The sequence below is a fragment of the Pomacea canaliculata genome, linkage group LG6 (genome assembly GCF_003073045.1).
Source record: "Pomacea canaliculata isolate SZHN2017 linkage group LG6, ASM307304v1, whole genome shotgun sequence".
Lineage (NCBI taxonomy): Eukaryota > Metazoa > Mollusca > Gastropoda > Architaenioglossa > Ampullariidae > Pomacea > Pomacea canaliculata.
Window position 1 is genome coordinate 4580959 of NC_037595.1, and position 25711 is coordinate 4606669.

Consider the following 25711-nt stretch of genomic DNA (forward strand, 5'->3'; position numbering starts at 1 on the left):
AGACAGGTAAGCGTAGTTCCTGGATGCTACTCAAACGGGTGAGTCCTAAGGTTAAAAATAGAAGTGACTGAATGATATCCGCTCAACGCCTTTGTTCCATCAGCTTACCTCACAGCTTGCTGACGATGTGTACAGACTCTTGTTTCTCCCTCCCAGGAGTGACAACCCTTTAGGCTGCGTGCATCCCGCGCCCTGAAGCCGTGAACAGGTGGTGAGGCGCTTGACTTGCAGTCGGTGGTGGTCGTGGGACATTTGAACTGTTGTTTCTGCCTCTAGGGACCCAACCTCAGCTCCCTTCTGTTTGCTCACAGCAGTAGTGTTCGGTGTTAAGGGTCAAGATTTGGTTCATCCTTTAGAGACCTAACTACAGCTGCCTTCAGTTTGCTCACAGTGGTCAGTGCTTAGGGTAAGTGCCAACATTTTGTGAACGCATGTTCTGTGCGCTGGTCATGGTTGCTAAAGAAACTCTCTAAGGGCTGTTCGAATACACTCCCCTGTCACCACGGCGCGTTCAGTTTTAGTTGGTAGTTGTAGCTTTTTCATCATCAGGGTGTTTTTTTTGTTTGTTTGTTTTTTTTTTTTGTTGGTTTTTTTTTGTTGTTTTTTTGGGGGGAGGGGTTTGGTTTTGTTTCTTTTTTTCCTTTCTGAGCTTCTCATTGATAAGAACCCCGAAGAAACATAGCGATAGGATCTTGGGCGGGACATCGTGTCCCTGAATTGGTAAATGCGTGTCTTATATTGTGGTTGAGTATTAAGCATATAATCCGCTGTTTTGTGGAGTGACGGCTTAGTTGTACGTCACCAGAAGGATATTTTCTACTTCGTGGATTTACAAGGCATGTGACAGACCGTGGCACGAGGGACTGTCGCGTGTGATGCGAAAATTCAACATCGGAGGGTCTCGAGGTGTTAGACAAGAGCTCAGTGACCGCAGCGCCGCTGGAGAACCAAATGGGAGTTTTCTTTCACACGTCCACCAAGGATGCCCCTCATCTCCGGTACTAGCACCTTAGAGAACATCACATTTCCCTTTCCATCGATGAGACATATCCAACCTCCGCTTTGTAGACGACATCGATCTGAAGGCAGCCACCAAAAAACGACCATAAGACCTCGTCAAGAGACTGACTACTCGGAGACACGGGGAATGGAGACAGCACTGACAAGAATGTCATCAACGGCAACGATCTACGTTAACGGAGTACATCTCGCGAAGGCGAAGACTTGTAAGTTATTGGGAACCACCCTTTGCAAGATACTCTCGAGACTTATATTTTGCTTCCAGTCCATACCTATGGGCTCAGGGCTTCCACACCGACATGGGCTTTGGAGAGGAGAGGTTGCGGGGGGGCATGGGTTGGAAGTCCGCTCTTCTGTTCTGGAAAAGTTCATCGGCAGGTGCTCACCCATACATCACCTTAACTCTTCTGTAAATCAGGCGGATTTGTTGGGCTCTCAATCGCAAAATAAAAGACTAAATCTCCAAAAACTTGTGCATTTTGGAGGGAGGGGGAGTCGACATATCATTTCTGACAAACTAAACTACACATATACGTACACTCACACCCTGCACCTCTTTTAATACCTGCCTGGTCCGATCCACTCATCCGACGACCTTTTCCCAATTTTCAGTCGATTTGTGGCAAGCGAACATACGCAACCCCTAACTCCTGTCGTGACCTACTGGATCTACCTGTTCGAATCCACCTGTACAAAAAAACAAAAAACGACGGTAAGCAGCTGCAGGTGTAAAAGAAAATGAAGACGGATCACTGCGACACAACTCGTGCACCCGCCACAGCCTTGCGAAGGTTAGCTCCCTGCAGCAGCTGCAACGTGTGCGACTTTTTGTTTTCTGTGGGGCGCCGTCGTGATGTGTCATGTGAGTAGCTGGGGCCCACGGACGTGCGGTTGTATCGCATTCAATAACCTCCCTTGTCAGCGCACCCACGGTAGGTCAAAGGTTACTGGAGTGAACTATAGAGAGTAAACAAACAGTTTGCCATAGGTTAGTCTTCCCACGTTATTCCTGCTCGCAAAGCCAGCTGAAGCGCCGCTCTCCCCCTGTGGGTGACCCTGTGATGACGTCAGTTAGGGTCGCCACCGTCGTGTCATCTGCTACCGTCGGCTCTTGAGGCGAAAGACAGGTGAGATCGCGTGCGCGCGGGATGTGAACACTTTGATTAAGCGCCTCGTTCCTAGTCCGTGGTCACCCACTGTAACAGCCACGAGTTGATGCTAGTGAGTGCGCACCCGCCTGGTGCACGTGATCGAAGCTGGAGTCTGGACATTATTGACTGCAGGTATGACTTGCTATTATTCTTTTTTTTTTTTTAAATTGTGTACGCTTGAATGTGGATTTGTGTTATCATTTAGTGCGTCAGCACTTTCGTTAACGAGATGTCAGATCATGACCCAGGAAGCTAACTAGTATTTGTGCGTGTGTGTGCGTGCGCTCGTGTGTGTGTATGGATGAATTTGGATCTAGATTTGAGGGAGGTGCTTTCATGAGTGGGAGAAAGCGAAAATGAGGAAAGAATGTGTTGATTGCGCACGCATGCTTTAACTTTTTCTTTCTCTCTCTCTCTGTCGTTGGAGGTGGGGACATGATAAGACGCAGCTATGAGGAAGGCGCGACGGTCGGACAAAATTCAGACCTGTACAGTAATAAAGTCTGTATTTACTAGCCACACACACACACACGAACGTATGTTGTTACTAGCGCCACACATACACACACCCCCGAGCGTATGTTAGAGCCCGCACATGAGCACAAAGGTACGGATACCTCCAGGGCCTCAACGTTTTTGAGAAAAACCTCCCGTGCAGGTTGATAGCATTATGCAGAGCACTCGCTACCCAACACAAGACGATAAAGCAGCGACTGTCTGGGTTTTCCTCTGCCTTCTATTATAGGCCTTATTAACTATCGTCACTCAAGCGTGACGTTGACTTTCCTGAAAATCGGTCACAATAAGTCTTACCTTGCATACGCACGACGTATTATACACACACACACAACACAATTCAATTCAATTCTTTATTTACGAGGGGTAAAATAAGCAGCTGAGCGCTTTTTTCCATTTAGCCCTCGCCCTTTACAGGGAACGAAATTAACTAAATAAATGAATTAATTGAGTTGATTAATTAATAATCAACGCTCGACGAGCCCCCCGTAGATGACGATGAGGATTTGTAGGTGAATCAAAGACGCACAAGTTCAGAGGAATGTCACTGAGAGTTATAAAGAAGACGAACACCGTTGTTTTTCTCGCTCACTCGGCCATTTTGAGATCAACTGCTTGTCATATATTTGACGTCATTTTCTCCTTCAAGTGACGTGGAGCAAATGACGCACACAAGACGTCAGACATAAGACGCCATTGTTACACGAGACAATACGAGACCCACCATTACACATTACATTTACCAGGCATAGTATCACATGTTTGACAAAACGTGATAAATCTCAGGGCAACACGATCATCTTCCTTGTAGACGTCTTGCAAAGTGTTTTTCCTATCAATCGCTCAAATATTGTTCCTCTTGCTAAAAGTTTTCGTAGCATAAAGGTTGTTATTGCTCTTCATAATATTTTCCTACGCCGGTAATCTTTGAACAACAAGCTCAGTTTGCTGTGTGCTGTGGCACTACTTGATATTGTAGAACAGTTTCTACCCACATTGTTTTGGTGTATTGCCGGGTATTTGATTTTCATCCTTCATGCCTCTCTGAACGATGGAGCGTAAAGAATAAAACAAATGCTAAGTAGCGGACCGTGACATTCATCTTCTAAATGATGGGGTGAGGGAGGAAGGGATGCCACGAGTGAGGGAGACAGCAGGTGGCTGTGTTCAACAAAGCAAAGTACCTGTGTCTTGTTACCAACAGCGGATTAATTTTAAAGGATTGAGGGTGTAGAGGATAGGGTGGAAAAACACTTACTAGATGTTGGAAATCGAAACGATTTATAAACGTGAAAATGAAAAGAATTACTAGGACAACTATAACGAAGCCCGACTATTCGACTAGGAAAGTGCAACACACGTAGGAAATAGTTTCGGTGGAGTTCAGTAACGGGGGAGAGAAGTATGCCGGGGGTTGGGTGGGAAGGAAGGAGTTCGTTTGGCGTCGGAATTAATTTGAAGCAACGTCACGTCAGCCAGGAAGCTTTCGTCACACAGCAGACGATCGCAAGTTGCTAAAAATAGAAATAATTGATGCTATGTGCAACAAATCTGTCTGACTTCTCACTTTTGTACTATGTGCCGCCTGCACTCTCCTCCGTGAAGTCAGTGTTTGCTAGGCCCCCCCCCCTTGTCGGACCGGGGGTAATGGGGGGTGTTGGTCATCAAACCACCATGTGCGACGAACTTAAATCTCGGGAGGTTTCAGAGTGTGCTGCCAGCTGAACCACCCGAGGTCTATATCAGCCGTTGTGCTGTGTAGCAATGTTGTGCATACTTTGTTCAAATTCTTTGGCAACAAAAGTGAGGCACTGACAACAAAGTTCCAATGGCACGTTTGGCTGCATAGTGTGGAAATAACTCTTGGTAATGTGATTTTTATTTTTTTATCTTCATTGTCGAAATCATCGTCTTCGTTGTCTTGAATTTTTGTTAGCGATGTGTGATGCTCACGGTGATACGTGTAGCACTATTGACGAATCAAGTGGGTTAAATGTTGAAAGTGTCTGGTCGAGCAAGACCTTTATTTACGGGATGAGCAAGAACATCTGAATTGGAAAGAGTTTATGACCTGTATCAGTCTTTTATCGGTCTTCCAGTTATCTGGGTATTTCCATTTTTTTTATTATAATAATATTTCCTTATCCCCTTCATACCTTCCCTCACGTTACACGTCATCTTAACATGGGGAAAAAAAAAGTGAATCTATTGTCAACGAGACAATAAGCATAAAAATAATGACCGCATTATATAGCACCTATTCTACAAGTACTTGACACCCACATTCAGCCATATATACCATTCATAAACCACAATGATCTCTACCTTCCAGACCTGACAATCATGACTAACTTATTTAAGCAAAACAATACTAGACTGTGCTACATTTACATGTGGAACAGTTGCGTTTTTAAGCTTGACTTGAAGGCTGAGATAGAGGACGAACATTGTCTAACATTGTAGGGAAAACAAATTCCAGAGCTTAGGTCAAGAGTAGGACAGCGAATGGTAGTGAGCTCCACTCACTTGCTTTTCATTATCCGTTCACGGACCAGTTGAAGACAAAGCCAAAGTGTTCTTTGCTGACCCAGGTGCACCGAACACCAGCATGGCCACGATGAGCGCCGCAGACCCAGAGGCCCAGGACAAGGTGGAGGCTGCCTTCAAGCAGTTCTTCACGGCTGATTCATGCGAGTCCATCTGTCAGTCCTTCAAACAGCTCCTGCAGGCCACAGGTATACAAGGACAAGCCGGCGACCAACGTGTCCTGTACACCAGTCTCAGGAACAAGCTGCAGGGCTACTACAAGGCCCAGGAACTGCTGAAGCTGCTGGACAAGAAGGTTGCACACCCAGTGTACAAGCAAGGCAAAGCCTGCACAAGCACGAAGGTGAGTACCCTGACCGGACTGGTGGCATTCGAGAATTTCTCACTTGCGTGGCATGTGGACTAGACCCTTAGCACGGGATTTGGTTTGTTGTTGTTGTTGTTGTTGTTGTTGGTGGTGGTGGTGGTGGTGACTTATTTTGTTTTCAATTTTTGTCCATATTTTATGTTATTATCTTGCATGGTATTATAAGCTTAGGCTCGATTTTGAAGGGGGTTTAACTGAAGTCGTGTATTGGTTGTGGAGTTTTCTGGGAGGGAAGGCAAGAAACACACGTACACTGACACCCTATAGCTACCAGGATATATTCTACCCGCTATCATCTACTCATCTACAACTTTCAGCTGATTGAGTGGCAAGAGAAGAAGCTCTACCTGTAATTCCTGTCACAATCTCGTGGGTTTATCCGTTTTAATAGACTTTATAAAGCGACACTAAGTACAATACTTAAGAGGTGTAAATATATCTTTGGATATCTATATTGCCTAGAGACGCATAGTACTCTCTTAACTTTATCAAGAACATTTTGACTTAATCTCTGTTCTGCGGACCATTTCACAGCTGGATGTTAAACATCACTATAACTTAGTATAAGCCCCATGACTTGTTTTAATTTTAACAACAGCATTAAAAGTTATCAAAAGATAATAGATAACATTGTGAATGTCGGCAAAAACTCAGAGAGAGAGAGAAAGAGAAAGAAAGAGAGAGAAAAGAGAGAGGAAGAGAGATAGAGAGAAAGAGAGAGAAAAAAGAGAGAGAGGGAGAAAGAGAGAGAGAAAGAAGAGAGAGAGAAAGAGAAAGAGAAAGAATATAATTAGACATGTATATATCAACGTCTGAGTTCTGAAACCCCCTCGACAATATATGCAGTGAAGAGTGTGCTAGTCAAGTTTAGCAGGTTGCATGCCCCACAGAGTGTCCCAAGCCGACAGGAGTCGAATCTGGGTGGAGCGCCACAATCCTCTTCCTCCTACGATCCGCCCCAGAAGCCGCGAGGAATGTCGAGTCTTCCGGCAGGATCAAGGGTCACCGGGATTTTGCTATTGCAGTAGTAGACTGGATCAGCAAGAATAGATAGCTTTGTGAAGTCACTCCGAATTCCACAAAGCGATTCAGCGCTGATTTAAAACTTAATATTATCTCGCGTACCGCCACCGAGGTCCTTGCCAAAACTTAGGCCATGCACATTTCATGTGCGTGTGTGTGAACATGAATTAAAGTCTATTCCAGGGAGCACAAAAATATTGTTTCAGTGCCAAAAATATCCTGGCTACCTTGAAATATAATGGATGACGACTCAAGGGCAGGCCCATATCCTGCTTTATTTCCACGAAGCGCCATGGTTTGGACTTCTTATTTGTTGAAGTCGTAAGGTCTCAGGCTCGGTGTCAGCTGGAGACAACTTCAACTTTCTCTACCGGTCGCCTCTAAAACCTTCTCCCTCCCCTAGCACCCCTGAACACCTTCTCCATGTCCTCTTGTCCAACCGATTGAGAAACAACGTTAACGACATTTGACCTCAAGAGGTCACGATTAGACACAATCGAGTAATTGTTTTCTGAGTCATTTGTTCTGTTTCCTAGAACCATCTTGTCCACCCCCTACCACACTCCAAACGGTGACGCTTTGTCAAGAGAATGATGTAGATAGGGATGTAACTTGCTGATGTTTTGTCAAGAGAATGATGTAGACAGGGATATAACTTTCTGACGTTTTGTTCAGAGTTTTGTTTTGTAGAATGTAGAGAGTGATGTAACTTGCTGACGATCGAGTGTTGACGAGTCAGCCTGGGGCTGAGGGAGACCATGTAGAACAATACTACGAAATGTCACACGTGTGTAATATTACACTTTGACCCACCATCAAACTGTTTGCATGCATTGAAACAACACCAAGTCATACCAAGTCTCCCTGACACCCACTCCACATCCCGCCACTTAGTAATATCCACACAAACCACGGACCTTCAATGAAAACAAACAAAACCGAGATTGTAGCACAAAGCAAAACACAGATAACGACCTCCTCAGTTCTATTCAGCGGTTTGACATATTGAGAGACAGAGCGGAAAGAGAGTGTTGGAATCGAGCTCTATTACTGTACGATGCCTCACGAATATTCTTGAAAAGCAGACGTTTGGGGAAGTCGGCAAGTGTGATGTCCCAAGAGCTGTCGCCGTGGAGTCGATCCCCGCTTCCGGACAGAACACAACCTCTTTGTTCACAGATGCGCATTGCATGGAAAAAGCCAGTCCAATGACCAAGCCACTGGCGATGCACAGTAAGCATAGAAACCGTCCCCCGGCACAGGAATGCTGACGAATGACAGGAAGCATTTTTTTTTAACTTCCGATGACCTTCCACATCGCAATTGTGTGGAAATTAGTGATGATGTCGTGTCTGCGAAGGAACAATTGGATTTGATAATTGCCTTCAAATTATATATTATTTTATGGAAATGGAGGGGTAGAAAAGGTGACAGCGGTTCTGTCTCACAGATGTGTCCTTTGTTTGTGTGTCATTTGTCAACATACCCAATAATATGTATTGTGTGTTTGTAAGGCGTCTGGGCGCTAAAGTGAGATTGTTGTAAACCTAAATGATATTGCTATGTAGTGAGGAGATAATCTTTGTAGTTCATCATCATCATCATCCGTCAGTCAATTCATCATCAATCACCCATAAATCATCATTCATTAATCATCCATCCAACGATCCATCCATCTATCCATCATCATCTGCAGACGCCAAACGTCAACCAGCCATCAAACAATCACTGATCATCATCATGACATGTTCTTATTTCTCCCTTATTTCCAGGTTCTGATCGTCGGGGCAGGTCCGTGCGGGCTGAGGGTGGCCATAGAGTGCGCGCTGCTGGGGGCGCCGACGGTGGTGGTAGAGAAGCGGGGGACGTTTTTCCCGCAACAACGTGCTGCACCTGTGGCCCTACCTCATCACCGACCTCCGGAGCCTGGGCGCCAAACTTTTCTTCCCCCGCTTCTGCGCAGGCAGCCTCGATCACATCAGTGAGTTGCTAGAGTTTCGGGCTGTGACACTTGGTTCACGGTGATTTTCGGGAACCCGAGGGGGGCTCATTTCGCTAAGATCTCTTCTCTAGTTTCACACTTCCACCGATAAATAGTCTCAAGGTAAAACGAAACAAAGACGATTGAGGAAAGCTCGTCTTTCTACGACCTTGTAATTAAAAAAAAAATTGTAATGGCCCATAATGGCACGTTTGTATCGCATGCTAGCTCGCATAATGAAGAACATAAACATTTTCCTGTTGTGAAAAGCAAAGCGCAGCTATTAGAGTGATGTGCTGCTGGTTCTCGGAAAGTGAAACATGAGGGAAAACCCAAGGTTTACCTTAGTGCCCTTGACTTTTTACATGTGACATGTTTTAGTGGAGTTTACTTTCAGAGAGAACTTCATAGGAGTCTCACACTATGTACAATAGTTCTCTAACCTCCCACAAACTTCTTTATCAGTTTCCCCCGCGCTCCCCACCCCCTACCCTAGTCTCTATAACTTACATATACCTTGGTTTACCTGTATACATACGGAAATGCATGCATGCTTGCAAACACACGCACACTTGCTCTCCTTTCCCCTCCCTCTCTCTCACATACAATCATTCATACTCGCTCCCTAGAGAATTATGTAGTAGAATGACCTTTCGTGTACATCCAGAAGTAACCTTTGTTTGCGGCAGGCATCCGGAGGTTGCAGTGCGTTTTGCTGAAGGTTGTGCTGCTGCTTGGCGTGGATGTTCACTTTGACGTCGCCTTCGATGGCTTGAAGGAGCCCTCCAAGGAGAAAAGTAAGGACTAGTCCGGCCATTCTCTGGCATGCTGCATGCATGGATATGCCATGTACAAGTACTCTCTCTCTGCGGAAATGTCAAGATTTTTTAAAGCTAGAATCGACAGATTATTGGCATTGCAGAGTCATATATATAAAACTAAAGTCCTCGATATGAACCATGTGATGCATTGCTAAATTGATGATAGATGAACTCCCGCAAGTTTCACTTCAGCTGCGATAAAGTGCAAACTCTGAATATTCCTCTTTTGTACGGAAGATGAAACAGAAAAATCACTTCTTTGTATAGGTCCTAAATATTGTGATTTACAAATCAAATCGTATTTGTAATCCCGCTCTCAAAAAGTCTGATTTTTCTACTTATGTTCAATAATCAAACCAAAGAAACAACTACCCTAACTCTCTCTCTACATATATGTATATCAAACATTAGATTTGAGAAAAACTTTTAAATAACTAAGTTACTTGCATACATCTCCCTTGTGTAATGCACTCATTTGAGTCGAAGTGGATGTAGGTGCATAAACGAGTCTGCACCAAGAGAACTGAAATGTATTTAAGTACAGGTGGATAAAAAGTTGAAAATGTAAGTGCGCTGTGTGCGTGTTTGTTTGTTTGTTTTTCATGTTATGTTTGTCAACCGCAGTTTTCATGTCGTCGTGTTGTAGCCTGTCATTTCTACGATCTGTGCAGCCGACGGGTGGAAAATCCACTGCACACCCAGCACACATCCCTTGGCACAGTTCCAGTTTGACGTCATCATAGGGGCCAGCGGAAAACAGGGCGCCCTCCAAGGTATGCACCCCTTCTAGTGTCTTTGATCACTGACTAATCCATGCTTCTTCATGGCACAGTTTGATGTCAATACCAGCTGTGGTCAAGTGCTGTCACCACAAGCACATTCACTCCTATAATTATTTATATATACACCGAAAATTAGTAAACTACAGTGATCAATGGCCACTAAAAGGTCTCGGCATCACATTCATTAGAGTATCCTAACTTTGGTTTGCCTTGAGCTCCGACATCAAAATAATACCCTTTCTTCTTTATTTAAATTAATATTTAAACGTTTCATTATATCTGTATAATTGTGGTCACCTAACTAGAATTCAAACGGAAGGAACTAAGGGGCAAGCTGGCCATTGCCATTACGGCCAACTTCGTCAACAACAACACGAAAGAAGATGCCCAGGTGGAGGAAATCTCAGGGGTGGCTGCCATTTACAACCAGGAGCTTTTCGCCAAGTTGAAGGAAAAGACTGGCATCGACCTGGAGAACATTGTATATTACAAAGATGACACGCACTACTTCGTTATGACTGCCAAGAAGCAGAGTCTGCTACAGAAAGGTGTGCTGAAACAGGTGAGAATGAGGATGTATTGCTGTGGCAGTGTCGTCACAGCCACCGATTGGTTTCATTAATGACGGTGAAGACGATAACTATACTTGGCACTGGTGACACTGTGGACAGCAATACTGAAAGTCTTATTATAGCCATGTTTTCCCACGATGCTTTTATTAATCTATAGTTTAAGAAAAGATCAACTGCATGGTTCGAGGGCATCTTCACAGATAGTGTCGACAAGCAAAAAAATGCGTTATAATTACTGACCTTTGATTTTCCGCAAGTTTTATTTGTTATATTTTTTCTTTGAGTATTCTCAATTAAAGGATCTCTTGGAGAAGGTAATAATGCACATTTAATTTACACTGCAAGCATTATCATTATATCGTGAGTAGGCATAAAAGGGAGATAACAAAAAATGCAGGTTACTGTTGTTTCATTCGCTCACCTTTAGACAAAGAATATTAATACTAATCGACAATTAAAATGTCTTTTTCACTTTAAATGTAGCAACTCTTTACAGGGTTGGGCTATCTCTTTGTAATACTGAGATTTATCCCATCCCACATACATTTATTTTATTTTTTGCCAGAATCATACAGATGTGGTGGCACTGCTCAAGTCAGATAATGTTAACCAAGACGCTCTCATGGACTATGCCAAAGATGCAGCAAAATTCACCACTGAGTATAAGCTACAGTTTCAGGAGTTTGCCAAAGATCACCGTGGAAAGCCTGACATTGCTGTCTTTGACTTCACATCTATGTTTGCTGCTGAAAATGCATGTTGTGTAAAAGAGAGAAACGGCCATCGACTGTTGATGGGTCTGGTGGGAGACAGTCTCCTGGAGGTGTGCAACAGTTTTATAGTCACATGTGGTTAATTTGCTTTCATTTTCATTGAATCAGTTTTAATAAATATCAGTAGTAATTGAGTTTATCACTAAAAGTCTTCATACTAGAAGACAGTTTTAAAGAACAAACTAACAGGAATTGTGAGTATACTTATTGACAAGTCTACCTTGCATTCCCATCTCATGATTTTACGAATGTGAGCATAATAGCTTACCATAGATTAAAAAATATGATGAATTAATATAAGATGTTTTTTTAATTTGATTAGTAGGCACATGAAACAAGAATTCGTGGACTTTCAACCATTGTATTATGGGTCCTTATGACAACAAATTAATTATACTGCTGTCTAATGAATACATTGAAAAAGTAAGAATGATTTACAAATTGTTATCACTTAATGCTGTTTTTCTTCAGCCTTTCTGGCCTATGGGAACAGGGTGTGCAAGAGGGTTTCTTGGTGTATTTGATGCTGCCTGGATGATTCTCAACTGGTCCAAAGGGGAGATGACTCCACTCAAAATTATTGCAGAAAGGGAGAGTATTTACAGCATTCTGTCACAGACAACTCCAGAACGTGTGATCAAAGATTATGAAAAATACAGCATCGACCCCAAAACTAGGTATTTGTCATAAAGAACCCTTTCGGCATGCATAATACAGCACATTAAGAAACCGCTTCATTTTTTCCTAGATGTATCAATCTCTACATATTGCTAGTATTCCACTACATGTATCTGGAATTGCCCTTGTGGAATAATAAAGTTGTACTTGCAGTTTTCAATAAAAAAAAAAAAGTTTGTATGTGAAAGAATTAAAATGTTAAAATGTTGTCTCTTTGATATTTGTATTCACACACATGCACAATAATACATGTACACAAAGACATCCAAATTGATAGAACAGAACATTCAGGAGTATTAGGAATATGATTTAGTATCAATCCACAGAAACTTTTTCGTGCCCTCAAGTGACTGCTTACTGTCCATCTCATTTCTGACGTCTCTTGTACAAAAAGTTCTTTCGTCTATAAGGTATAGTTGGAGTAAATGGGTTTGTGTGTACTTTTAGATGATTTATCACCAGAATAATTGTAAAATTAAAACACCTCATCATGGATCAAACTTAATTACTTGCTGGGAATATTTTGCAGATATCCAAACCTGAACAAGTGCTGTTTGAAAAAAAGGCAAGTGGCCCATCTCTATGATGGTATCATAGATCCCAAGGAATTTGAAGATGAAGCAGAGGTACAACAGCCAAACAACACTCGGACGACCGGTGGTAGGTGGAGTTTATAATCATATCATTATTAGTTCTGTAGGAATGCTTGGCCATAGGGGCTCCTGACAATATTACCACCAGTTCTTTCTCAGTTTTCTGCCATTCTTTGCGATGCACCAAATGAGAGGTCAGTCCACTTCTGGTAGTTTTTAGCTTATATCTTTTGTTCTTCTCCTCTGCTTCCACATAATTTTCTTTGCAGCAGCATCTTTGCAAGTCCTGATCATCTTGAGGTGTGCTCATGCCACTTTTGCTTCTGTCTCTTCACTGTAAACAGTTCATCTTCCTAAGGCTTAATTACCTGGTTACATTTCTGCACCTCCTCCATCTTATCTCTATGGACTGTATTTTGTTCCAAAACTGCTGTCAGGGTCCAAACCCTACATTTGGGAAGTTGGAAAGGACCAAGATGTGCATTAGCTTGATGTTGGAGTGGAGAAAGATGTAAGAGCTGAGAAACATATCGTCTCAGATATATTTTGGAGTGGAGAAACATGTCATCTCAGATATATTTTATAGAGAGTGGAGAAAGACTTCATCCCAGATGTTTTTAAGAGTGGAGAAAGATGTCATGTTTTCAGTCTATTGAGCAACATTAAGCCAAGATTTCTTATAAAAAAATTGTTTGTGAAGATTATTGCACTTCATCATCCCACCAAAGCATTTCTTCTTTTGTTTTTCTGCAGATATCTCTAAACTGTTTACCTGGTAGAATATTGGTATACTATTGCCCATGAGTGCTTGTTGTATATTAAGGGAGTATCGCAAAAATTTTTTTAAGGGAAAGGGGTATTAAAACTGCACCAGCACTGCCCTAAATGGAGCCAGTTGTGAAAAAGTAAACACAAGAAGATATTGGTTTATTAGATTTACTGATACTGTCGTAAGACGAATGATGAGCTGACAGGGTGGGGTTAATGTCCTATTCAGTATCTGATCTTATTTATTTTTTCTGATCTTTCAGCATCTAGCACTGACAGACATAACCTCTTGATATGGTGCCAGCAGGTTCTAAACAATGGAAATTATTCTGGTGTCAACATCACAAACTTCACTACATCTTGGCACTCGGGTCTTGGCTTCTGTGCACTTATACATGCCTTCCATCCTAGACTCATGTAGAAAAAGCATTTCTTTCATATCCTATGATAAACTGGTTTTTTACACTTTATATTAATAAATTATCTTTACCCTTGATTGTGAAACTTTAGGAAGTCTTAATATAAGTGATATTAGAAAGTACATCAGTTGAATGTTTCATTTTGAGCATTCATCTTGCATTTTATGTTTCCACATCATTTAAGACATTTGCTGGCACAAAATATGCAATCTGTCCCTGATTATTCTGTCTTGTTTGAGGGGTTTATGTCCTCACTCTTTGTCAACAGAAAGAACATGCAGTCCTTACCTGGACGATCGGTTGCTGAAGTTAACCAGTTGGTAGGTACTGATTCCAAATTTATCACAAATTGAATGAAGGACAGAATTTAGACACTTATGAAAAATTAATGTATTTGTCTTGTATTGTGCATTGTTTTTTTCTCTCCCTGCATGTGTTTGTGTGCATATATCTCTCTGTGTATATATATAATCTAATATAATAAGCTAATCTCTTGATGCAGGCTTTTGATGTGGCCAGACGAGAGCTGGGAGTGACGCCTCTAATGACTGGGAAAGAGATGGCTTCCTGCAAGGAACCTGATGAGTTGACTGTACGAGCCTACCTGTCACAGTTCTATGAGTTGTTTAAGGATAAACCTTTGACATCTGGTAAGCTAAGCAAAGTTTTGCTGTTAATCTATTGTTGTGCAAACAAACAAAGCATATTTTACAATATTTACATTCATAAGTAAATAATGCAGCAATAATATGTCTGAAACATTACACAAATCTATGTAACCTGTTAGCAGCAAGTGGCTAGAACACTAACTGTGATGTTAACCCATTAAGGCTTAATTTGACTTCTTTTGTATTACATTTTAACCAGCAAATCTAAAAAACAAACAGACCAAGATATCACTGGACAGACCTGTGCGCTTAATTCCTGAAAAGCTAGACAGTCTTCCTAGAAATGTAAAGGTAAGCTTTTTTAATTTAAAAAATTCATTTTTCATTGCTTTTGATATATTTGTAGTTTGTGTCACGAGATAAAATTATGTCCTTTTATTTGCACCTGTATATGTCCACGCGCGTGTGTGTTACCGAGTCTAAAGATTTACGTTTTTTTATCATCTTGCATGTACAGCAAATATATAGGCCAGGTAATCAAAGTCATGTACCAAGTACTCTCACAGGCTAAGACTATACTTTTCATAGCAGTTGTATATGTGTTACATTATCTTCAATCAGAACAGGACCTTGGATAGAAAAAAAGATCAACTACAAATTGACAAGAAACAAAAGGAGGCCAGTACTTCAGGGCCCCTGAGAAATACTGCAAAGTCATCAGCAAAACAAGCAGAGGATGCATCGGAAGAACCATTATTATCTTCAGAAGAAACTGGACAGGAAACTAAAAAAAGAAGCTTCTTCAGTAGGCGCAGAAAGAAGGTATTAATAATACAATGGTCCCTCAGAGTTTGAGAACGTTCTTTTAACCCTTTGTATCTGCCTGTGGTAGTACAGTCCTTCCCTTTAGAACAGCATGTGTCATTTGGGTTGGACACTTACTGGTCCCTTATGTCATTTTTATATCAAATCATGTGATGAGAGTCAAGTGGGGTGGATTATGTGCATGTATTGAAGCAGACATAAGCAAAGAAGACATTTTTTCTAACAGAAGCAAGCTAAAAAGAAAAAGGTTAAAGACAAGACAAAGCAGCAGAAAAGGAGCAGGAGGAGCAAGCTGAAAACACTGGGGACAAGCAAATAGGACAGAGTGATAGAACCACTTCAGATGTCAAAGCAAAAATAGAAATGTTTGGAGGAAGGAAAACCAGCAATAATCAACAAGCAAATCTTCAGCAAGAAAGTGACATGGAACCTTCTCTCTTCTGTGGATTATTTTCATGCCATAAAAAGTCTAGAAAGGTAAAGTCTTTTGTTTTACATTTGATTTGTAACTTGAGAAGTTGAGAGTTTTTATATGCTTTGACAGAATTTTAATGTTCAAATGCAGAAACATATTATATTTTCTAAAATCCTGGCTAAAATTTCTGTTAATATAACATACCATTTGCTATCACCAATGCAATATATTTTTTCATAAAAATGCTTTAAATCTTTGCTTTATTTATTTTTGCATTTTGCTTTTAACAATACATTCAGCAGATCAAATGTTGCCTGAATAAAATATTCTATGAAATATCCTTTAAATGCTTTTGCTTCATTACCGACAAGCTGCTTTTATTTTATGTTGCTTCATGCTATGAGAGTTCAGATTTGTCATTAAAGAAGACTTTAACAAGCTGAAAGCTTTGCTTATCAGTAATTAATTAACACATAAAAATAATAGTGTAATTCTTCATTTGATGGGGCAGGGTAATTTTTAAAAAAAGTGAAGCAATAGTTTTTTGATAAAGATATATCAGTTAATAATGGTTCTTGGATATCCTGAATTATCCCTTTAAACTACAGAACATAGAAGAGACTTGCAAATTTGTTTTGTTAACAAGTTTATTACAATTAACCATGTATATAACTGCTGTGTCTGCAAAAAAAAAAAATTATTGTTTCTTTGCCAAGTTAGTGGCTAGCACCATAGTAAGGGATAAAATCCACATCCACCGTAAGAGAAAATGAGCTAGGTGTGATAGCTATATAGGGCATCTATAGTCATTAAATATTGCTAGAGTTTAGTCAAACCTTAGTCGTTTTTCTCATCTACGAAGTTTCATCTAGCCTAAATCTTTTCTGAATCAATCTTGAACTGCAGTTAGTTTTAATCAAATATTAGTCATTTTTCTCAGCTACCATACCAGCATGATAAAATATCTCCATGAGCATTTTAGCATTAGAATGACCTGAAATTCTCATTGGCCGCAAAATGAGTAGCAGCATCCCCTTTGTTCCCAGTTGCAACCCCATCCCCACTAAAAAACAAAACAAAACATTACAATTGAAAGTTGGCAAAAATAATCTCTATTGCCCAGAATTATTTTTACCAGTTTTCTACATAGTATTTTACTACCTTATCACTTTGCATCCCTACCCGCCCCCAATTTGTTTTCCACGCTAGGAAGAAAAGAGGGACAAGGAGCTTGAGACAAATGTCAGTGAAAACATTCAGCTTACTAAGTCACCACAACATCAACATGCCCTGTCTCAGACTGTGACAAGACAGTCTCATGACGCACAAGCAGGTGGCAAGGTAAAAGCAATGAAGGAGAAGCTAGAAAAAATACAATCAGAGGCAGAGGAAGGTGTCCAGAGAAAAGAGGTATGATTGGGCTTTCAAGAGTCCATGTCACTTTAGTTCTGTTGTCGGCTTGCAGCTGAAGGTGCATGTTGTTGGAGGTCGTAAAGCACATTTATCCACCAGGTCACAGAACATAAACCTATCAAGATGACATAGTTTTCACATTTGAGAACTGTTTCTTCATTTGAACCTTTTTTGGAAATTCTAATTATATCTTGAAGTTTACTAGTGATGAAGATTTTTACATTTTTTTTTTTTCAATGGTTGTGTCCTGAGCACCCTTTTGAATGCAAGCTTGATCCATTGAATGCTTTATGAAATCTCTCATCACAACGTTCTTTAAGAGTAACAAAAATTTATCATGTCATGGGATTATAAAGTAATTATAGCAGAGATTTTCTTGACAAAAAATTCTGTATTTTGTGAAAATGGTGAAAATGTGAAAATTGTAAGAGTTGTGCTGTCCCATACTTAAGAAGTGTGTAGGTGCTTGGAAGGGAGGGAGTACTTGATAGTATTGGGCCAAAAGTATTATTGTGATGTATTTGGTTGCTAAGTAGTGCTGTGGTCAATTTCACTGCTAGTATTTAATAAATACATTAGCTAAGTATAGCTGTAATGAATGCATTAGCTATGTAATATGATGTATTTGATAGTTAAGTAATGTATTAACATAGTCAATAGCTATGTAAGTAGTCTTGTGCTTAATGTGTAAAATATTTTATCAGTGCAACAAATATAAGTACTGTGTTGTATAATAGCTTAGTAGAAGTTTTATGTTGTGTTTATTTAGAGTTGTGCTATACTGTGTAGAGTGTGAGACCTGCACAGGATAACAGAGTGATGCTACTTGAATATTGAAGTAGTTTTGCAGATCAAAGGTGTACATTCACATGTCTATATGCACTCTATTGTGTCATTATACTTGCACCCAATCTGATTTCTATAATGCTTGATAAGTGCATGTTACTCCATTTCATAAATGAGCTTGAAGCATTTTTCATTAATTTTTGCTTATTTAATTTGATAATTTCACCTTGCACACTTCAGCAAAACTGTGGAAACCATTTGAAATGGAATGCTGTTTAGGATAAATGGTATTATGAGAGTGATTTTCCATATTTTGGGAAAGATTTTTTTATGTCATTTAAATATTGTATACTTATTCATATTCACTGATAAAGAAGAGTGTAATCTCATGTCATCTTGTTTTTTTCCCCATTAATTTTCTAAGGTATTTTTATTTAAAGCATTGCATTAATTCACCCAACCATTTTATTAATTATATTTACCCTTGTTTTGCCCAGTTTTATTGACTTTCTATCCCGCAAAGCAAGTTTAAATTATCATTAGGGCAGCACTGCACAAAACTAGAACTAAAAATTTGTGTAATTGTTTTTTCAGATAAAAGGGAAAAAAGCCCCAACTGAAAATTTGCAAAAGTCCCCAGCAGCCAGAACACCACAAGTGAGTTGTAGCCACTGTCAAAAAATGTATATTCCTTAATAGGAGTCTGTTGTAATAAATGCAAAATTTGTAAAGCGTATACTCATACTCCTATAAGGAGCAGGCTCTTTGCGCTTAGGAACAAGAATGAAACATGGACAGCATGCAAGGGACAGGAAAACAAACAAATAGCATATGGACTATAAAAGAATAAAGAAACCGTACTTAAACGAAGAATATAATCAAATACAGTAAACACAAAAAGGTACCAAATAACAAGAACAAGAGCTGAGAGTAACATGATATTGCAAAAGGAAGGGTGTGAAAAAGGACTGGCATCATAGGAAAGGTTGTTAGGAGTAATGTTTACGGAGGAGGTGCATGTGAGTGCTATGAAGAGGTGTTATGCCTGTGTTTATGATGTAACATATCATCAGTGTCGTATTCTCTAACAGGATCATTTTCATTCTTTCAAAAAGGGGAAGGGGGGGGGGAATTGGTGTTTTACACTGTGCCAGCAACTGAGGCTATATTACGGCAAGGCAGCCAGCCCTATAAACAGATGCCACATGCAGAGAAAGAGCAGCGTGCCAGAGACGAGAAATGAAGTCTGGGCAGCCAACCTTCACCGTATTGGTGACGGGCGCTAACCGTTGCGCCACTGGACCGCTCAAAAAGGGGAGGGAATGTATAAGGGAGTGTATACCGATGTATATGAAAGCATGCCTGTAATTGCAGAAGCAGCCTCAAGCACAAGGGCAGGTAGTGCCTGCAAGTGAACTGTGCTACTTCTGCCATAAGCGAGTATACCTCATGGAAAGGCTGACAGCTGAAGGGTTCTTCTTCCACCATAAGTGTTTCAAATGCAGTTTCTGTCAGGTGGAGTTACGCATAATAAACTACGAAAGTGAAAGATTGCGTGATGGAATAGGTGAGTTGCAGTAGCTATATTTCCATCAGATACATGATGGTAACAATAATAAGTAGTAAATGTAATCAGCTTTACTGAAAACAGATATATTTTTGTATTTACCGTTACTTGTGCGCCTCAGTTACAGTTGTTTTTTTTTTTTTTTTTTACAAAAGTCTACATTTTTTAAAAGTACCACTGTATTACTGCTTGTCTCTACAGTCAATTTCTACTGTGCCCGACATGCAGTCCCTGAAAAGCGAATAGCAACAGGAATATACAGGAAGAGACCTCTTGACCGTACAAACACGCCTGTATGAATCTTTTCCTACCATTTTTCTGAATAAGTTGTTGATGAAGAAATTTTGCTGATTTTAGCTGTCTTTTTCTTTCTTCTTGTTTGTAGCTTTAATTTTTTTCTATGCACATTATTCCTTTATTTTCAACTCATCTCTTTTGTTCAGCGGCTCTTAGAAGAACTGTTTGATCCATAATTCTTTTAGTGTTGCTTTTTGGCTCCAGAATGGAAGCCAAAACTCACTGTCTGATTTTAAATGCCTTTCTCCTAGTCAAGTTTTGTGAGTGGTGAGCAGTGGACAATTTTCGCCTGTCCAGCCATCTGGGGTTTTTTTTCTGTTTTGTTTTGGCTTGGTTTGTCTCTCTACATGTTTGTCAATTTCAGTCTGTCTCATGCCCAAAGAAACCCTTTATATTTTCTCATGGTGTTTTATCTTCATATACCACTGGTTATTGACAGATATACCATCATTTAAAAACAAACAAAAACAGTATCATTTAGAATAAGAACTAAGTCATTAGCAATCTGTGGGTTTAAAGAGCATTTTTATTTGCCTTTACAGTGTACTGCACTCATAAAGAATGAAAGCTTCATTATTTTGTTTAAGTGTGTGTGTGTGTACCCTTCCATGTCTGTATGTTGAAAATGCTCTCTGTTGCTGCTTGAATACATAGGAAGAGAATGTGGCTGAAGAAGTTAAGACCTCAGAAAAGGGAGAACAGCGTTCAGAAGCGGCACAACATAAGAAAACAACCAGTAAGCATTAAAAAAATCCATAAAAGTGATTTTAAAACTGGAATTGAGTATTGAGGTATTGTTTTAAATATTATAATAGAAAAAGTGGTTTGTGTACATTTATAGTAGTTTCTTAGCTGGATATATATATATTGCAGTATCTGTCTTTGTCTTGAGCAAGAGTTTTTTGGAGGAGAATAAATAAGACTTAACATTTTCTTTTCACAGCAAAAGCAGAAGAAACAAAACATGAGCCGATTATCAGGTAAGCTTACAATTTGGTAATTGCACTTAAAAACTCCTTTATACATGTTTTTTCTGCGTATTATACACATAACATTGCCTCATTCTCAGCCTGTCATATCACAGAGACAATTTCCTTTTCATACTCTTAATGTGCACTTCCTGTTGTCTTAGTTTAAGTCCTGCTGGTGATGACAAAAACAAGGATTTCACTGATAGCACACAGAAAAAAGACAAAAAGAAGAAGGACAAGAAAATCAAGTTCAAGAAAGGCAAAGAAAATAAGACCACAAAGAATTTGGAGGAGTCAGATGGTGTGGAAGTGGCTGACAGAGAAAAAGGAGAAACAAACCTGCCATCTCTCCCCCAGTTACGGCAGGCTTTGGAAAAGCTTCTGTCAAAAGCCCCCAAAATCAAGACAAGTGGTAAGTTATGGCTTCAAATTTGCTTTCTTTTGTGGTTACTGATTATACATGTGTGTGTGTGTGGAAGAGGTGGGGGGACTGTATAAGAAATATGTGTGGATAATGAAAAATATTTATACTGCTTTACACTACATGCTGTTAAGTTATTGAATATCCGTTTATGTATGATGCATAAGAGTATATCTTTTATTTAAACATATTCAGGCATATATAAGAACTACAAATATAAGTCAGCATGTGTATTTGTTTTTCAACTTAAAAAAAAACCAATCAACTCTTTTTATTTTAATAAAGGTGCTGATATTACGGACTTTGCAAGTTTTTTGCTGGATGAGGTATGACAGGCACAATGGTTTGCACTTGAAATCAAAACATTTTTTGTTGGGTCAAAGGTCTTTCATTTCGTTGAGTGGGGATGTTATTGTTCAAGCTTCAGTACCTCATGATAACATGTTCAAAAATTATAGCCAACTTTTGCTGCATACCATCAGTATATCAACCATCATGCCTAACCATTAAACAGCGAAAAATAATGTTGATTCAAATATTAATTTAATCTTTTATTGGACACCTGATAGGATGAAAAGTCAGAGAGCAGTAAAGATCAAGCTTTGAAAAAGCAAGAGAAGATGGTCACGCTGCAACAGAAACGAGCAGAGCAGCAGCGACTGTTTGCAGCACAGGAGATACAAAGACGTCTGCAGGAAATTGATCTTCACATGCAGGAGTTGGAGCAGCAAGGGAAACAATTAGAGAAAGAAATAAGAGATAAAGGGACAGGTACAAAAATATAGGGAACTCAGTTAGAGAGGTGGGATGTGTGTGGATGTAGGAGAGAGAGTGAGAAAGTGTGTAAGTATATATATGAGAATGTGAGAGAAAAAGTGTGTATGAGAGTATGAGAGAGAAAATTTTGTGGTGTGTGTGGACATGCACACACCTGTGTCTTAATACAGTCAAACAACTGTAGTAAGCATCTATAGTAGATGATTTAGTTTTTTTATTGTTTCTCCTATGTTTCTATGAAAACTGCAATTTTAAAGAATGAAATGTCTTTTGTTGTGTTTTTGTTTTAATCTATTTTAATATTATGCGGTTGTATATTAATATTTCAATTTTAGTCTGAACACATAATAATCTAATTGCTATTTTTCAACTTAAGAAGAACTCAGTTACAAAAGCACACAAAGCTGCATGTATTTAAAAAAGTGATAAGATTTGTTATCTTTTGTTATCATTGCTATCTTCCTCTCTTTTTCTAATAGATTATGACATTAAAGACCAGGCTATGGGCAAATGGATGAACTTGATCAAAGAGAAAAACATTCTGATGCGACATGAAGCTAAACTTGTGCTCAGGTGAGACAACTGTATGCCACTAATAGTTGCTTGCTGTAAAAAAAAAAAAATTGAAATTTATTTAGTATCTCATCTTGCATTAAATCTTTTATGTTGATCCACTTTGTTACTGCTGTATCTTCTGTGTGCTGGTTCTCCATTCTGTGAGTTATGTGCTATAATACATTTGTTGGTGACATTAACGAGTTTGCAAAAACTGCAGAGCCAAAGAACTGGAACTAGAAGACACCCAGACAAGATTGCAGCTGAAACTAAATGAGACATCCAAGAAGCAAGGTCATTATTGTCTTATTAAATGTAGTGGGAAAGAATTCATTCTTTTACATGCACTTACTTAAATGTCTTCTCAGCATCTTCAGCAGAATCAGACAGTCTTATTAAGAGCAAGGTCAAAATGATCAGTGTGCTTTAAATATTGTGCCTTTACAGAATTAAAAGAAAAGCTGCATTTATTGGAACAATTTGTCTTGATGCACTTTTGTCTCATCTGTGACTTTCTTGATTTTTAGATAAAGAAAAGGCACCCATGGAGCTTGCAGAAGAAAGACAAATTATCAATGACTTGACAAATGTTATTAAACAGCGTATTGCATTAGGAACACAATTAGAGGATGACAAACACAGGTACTGTTTCTTTGGTTGTACTGCTTATCCAATGCAAAAAAAAAGGCCTGAATACTCAGTTCACTAGATGCTTGTTATATGCCATTCCTGACAACAAAAATAATCATTTTAGGAAATATATTTATCTATCCATTCAGAATGAAACAAAAATAGGCACAGTTTATGAAGCTTCTTTTTTTTAAGCTTGTTAAATTATGTGCATAATCAGGCTAAATTACAGTATATTTACAGTGGTTTCCCTAACAATGTTTACTTTTGTACAACAGGAACAAATCAGGTAAGAGTTTGGTTCAACACTCAGCTTTTGAATATTTGATGCCAAAGATTGATATAATAAGAAATAAGATAGGATTAGTACATATTTCAGAAACAGCATGTGTTTGGGTTTATATCAGTACCGTCTCCAGTCTTGTAAAAATTGAAAAGGCTGATATGAAAAATTTTGCATGATTTCTGAAGATATTCTGTTCCTTCCTCTGGAATGCTTTGTTGCTGTCTTCCAAACTATAATGAGATGCAAAATTGGTGGCATGTATGAGAAGACATATCTCGCAACATGCTTCCAGCTCATATGCTCTTAGGCTGCATTCTACAATATCTGTCTTTGCTCTCAGCAATTTCTTAAAAGTCTTTTTTTTTGTTTGTTTGTTTCAAAAATATTTTATGCATATTTTATCTTGTTTCTGCATCTGAAACCAATCTGATCAATTTTGATCCCACTGCCATTCATCAATTTTTTATAAAAAAACATTAAGTGATCATTGAGCACATATAAAAAACCAATTTAGTAAATAGTTAATTTATAGTTTGTTATAATTAACAATCAAACCTTAACAGTCATTAATTTAACACCAATTAAAAACTTTGGGAATACTTAAACACTGAACTTTCAAGCAAGTTAATTTATCACTAAGATCAATAACATAACATAGCCAATTTAGCAGTAAAAAAAGAGATTATAATATTTAATGGGTATATGGTTAATTTCATGTTGATGAAGAATAGGATACTGGGTAGCACAGTATGTTGCACAGTACATTAGAAACATTATTATTGTAGTAGCAATATGATAAATTTAAAGAAATAAAATGCACAAAATGAATTAAACACTTTATGTACAGTAAATATTGGTGAGACTACCATCTGTAGAAATAGCTAGTACTATTTTAATTCATGTTTTGTGTATTGTGTATGCATGTTTAAGTATGAGGTGTTTGCCTACATACATGCAGTTTTTCTGTTATGACAGAGAGGAGGATGAGGACCAGAGTGTTGAGGCAATGATGAAGGAAAAAGGTTTTTTACTGGTACCCCTGCCCTACTCCCACCAGCTGAAACTGGGCTCAATTGAAAACCTGGCCAGTCCATGACACAAAGACCACTTTGTTGTACATTGACCAGTGTGAATTTCCCATCACAGCCAGAGGATAAGAAACACAAGTCTTGAAGTTCATCATCCAGCATAAATAGGGAAACCTGCATTTTTCAGGAATCTTTTGCTGTGTTGTAAAATTAATGGTGACCATGCATTCACAGCCCTGCCTTCTGGAAGCAACATCATCTTTATTTTTGTTTGTCTGGTTTGTTTTATATCCAATTACTACAGACTTATCGTTTTTTCTTGGTTTTTAATCAGTGTCCTGACATTTCAAACTTGTCATCAATTTCAACTCTGATAAGTAAATCAACCAACAATTTGTAAAAACACATTTTTTCATATATACATACTTTGTTTGCATGTCTTCAAAAGAAAGCTGCTTCTTCACAATCACGTGCAAGCAGGTTTTTTTGGAAATAGTGGATCGTTGTGTATTGACAGAGCACACCTATTTCAGCAGTCATCGTAAAGACATTTTTTAAAGTTGTAAAAGAGTGCATTCACTTTCAAACATAAATTTAAGTGGTCTTTATAACTTTTTTTTTAATATCTAGTCCTAGATATTACTTGGACATAGGAGAGATAAACAGAATGCCATCAAAATCTGAGTGATAATAATACATATTAATGTCTATTATAAAAATGTCTTTAAAAATACAAAACTGTGTGTGTGTCTTAATCAGAATGTTCAGAGGTAAATGATCTTGAGAAAGCATGTTGGTGGGTGGGAAGATCGAGTTTGTGTGTTTGAAATGTGTATATGTGTTCTAGTTGTTGTATATGTACAGGTGTATATAGATAAGATATATGGCAGATGAGAAAACTACTGTTAATTCATAAAAAAATGTTATATAGAGGATAAGATGTTTATATTTTCAAAGGTGCAAATTTTTAAATAATAAATATGAAATCATGAAGATTCTTTGACTGTAATTACAATTCTTTTTGTTAAGAAAATCTGATGGATTGGAAGTATTTTAGTTAAGAATAATTTGCATTTCCACTCCCTTATTGTGTCAGAGAAAAAAATTTACCACAGACATTC

At 38.9% G+C, this 25711-nt stretch overlaps 2 protein-coding genes across 4 annotated transcripts; both read left to right on the top strand.

The window, feature by feature from the left end:
* Nucleotides 1-609: 609 nt before the first annotated feature.
* On the top strand, nucleotides 610-15922 carry LOC112565534 (F-actin-monooxygenase MICAL2-like). Its single transcript, XM_025241002.1, is given in 16 exon segments — nucleotides 610-2303; nucleotides 5279-5577; nucleotides 8397-8492; nucleotides 8494-8605; nucleotides 9295-9402; nucleotides 10098-10199; nucleotides 10514-10770; nucleotides 11346-11603; nucleotides 12025-12230; nucleotides 12761-12891; nucleotides 13856-14009; nucleotides 14280-14331; nucleotides 14514-14661; nucleotides 14879-14970; nucleotides 15241-15441; nucleotides 15671-15922. Coding segments are annotated over 15 exon segments (2292 nt in total). The 5' UTR covers nucleotides 610-2303; nucleotides 5279-5295; the 3' UTR covers nucleotides 15764-15922.
* Nucleotides 15779-25588, top strand: LOC112565535 (protein-methionine sulfoxide oxidase mical3b-like). 3 transcript variants are annotated; one of them, XM_025241004.1, is made up of 15 exons: nucleotides 15779-15921; nucleotides 17069-17269; nucleotides 18653-18715; nucleotides 19433-19625; nucleotides 19827-19918; nucleotides 20577-20658; nucleotides 20866-20902; nucleotides 21055-21305; nucleotides 21600-21640; nucleotides 21884-22085; nucleotides 22571-22664; nucleotides 22867-22940; nucleotides 23174-23288; nucleotides 23555-23565; nucleotides 24538-25588. In XM_025241004.1, the coding sequence occupies exons 1-15, from the start codon at nucleotides 15808-15810 to the stop codon at nucleotides 24570-24572; spliced, it is 1605 nt and encodes a 534-aa protein (XP_025096789.1). In that variant the 5' UTR covers nucleotides 15779-15807; the 3' UTR covers nucleotides 24573-25588. The 3 variants fall into 3 exon arrangements, with proteins under 3 accessions (XP_025096789.1, XP_025096788.1, XP_025096790.1); XM_025241003.1 differs by lacking the exon at nucleotides 23555-23565; XM_025241005.1 differs by lacking the exons at nucleotides 17069-17269; nucleotides 23555-23565.
* The last annotated feature ends 123 nt before the right edge of the window (nucleotides 25589-25711 follow it).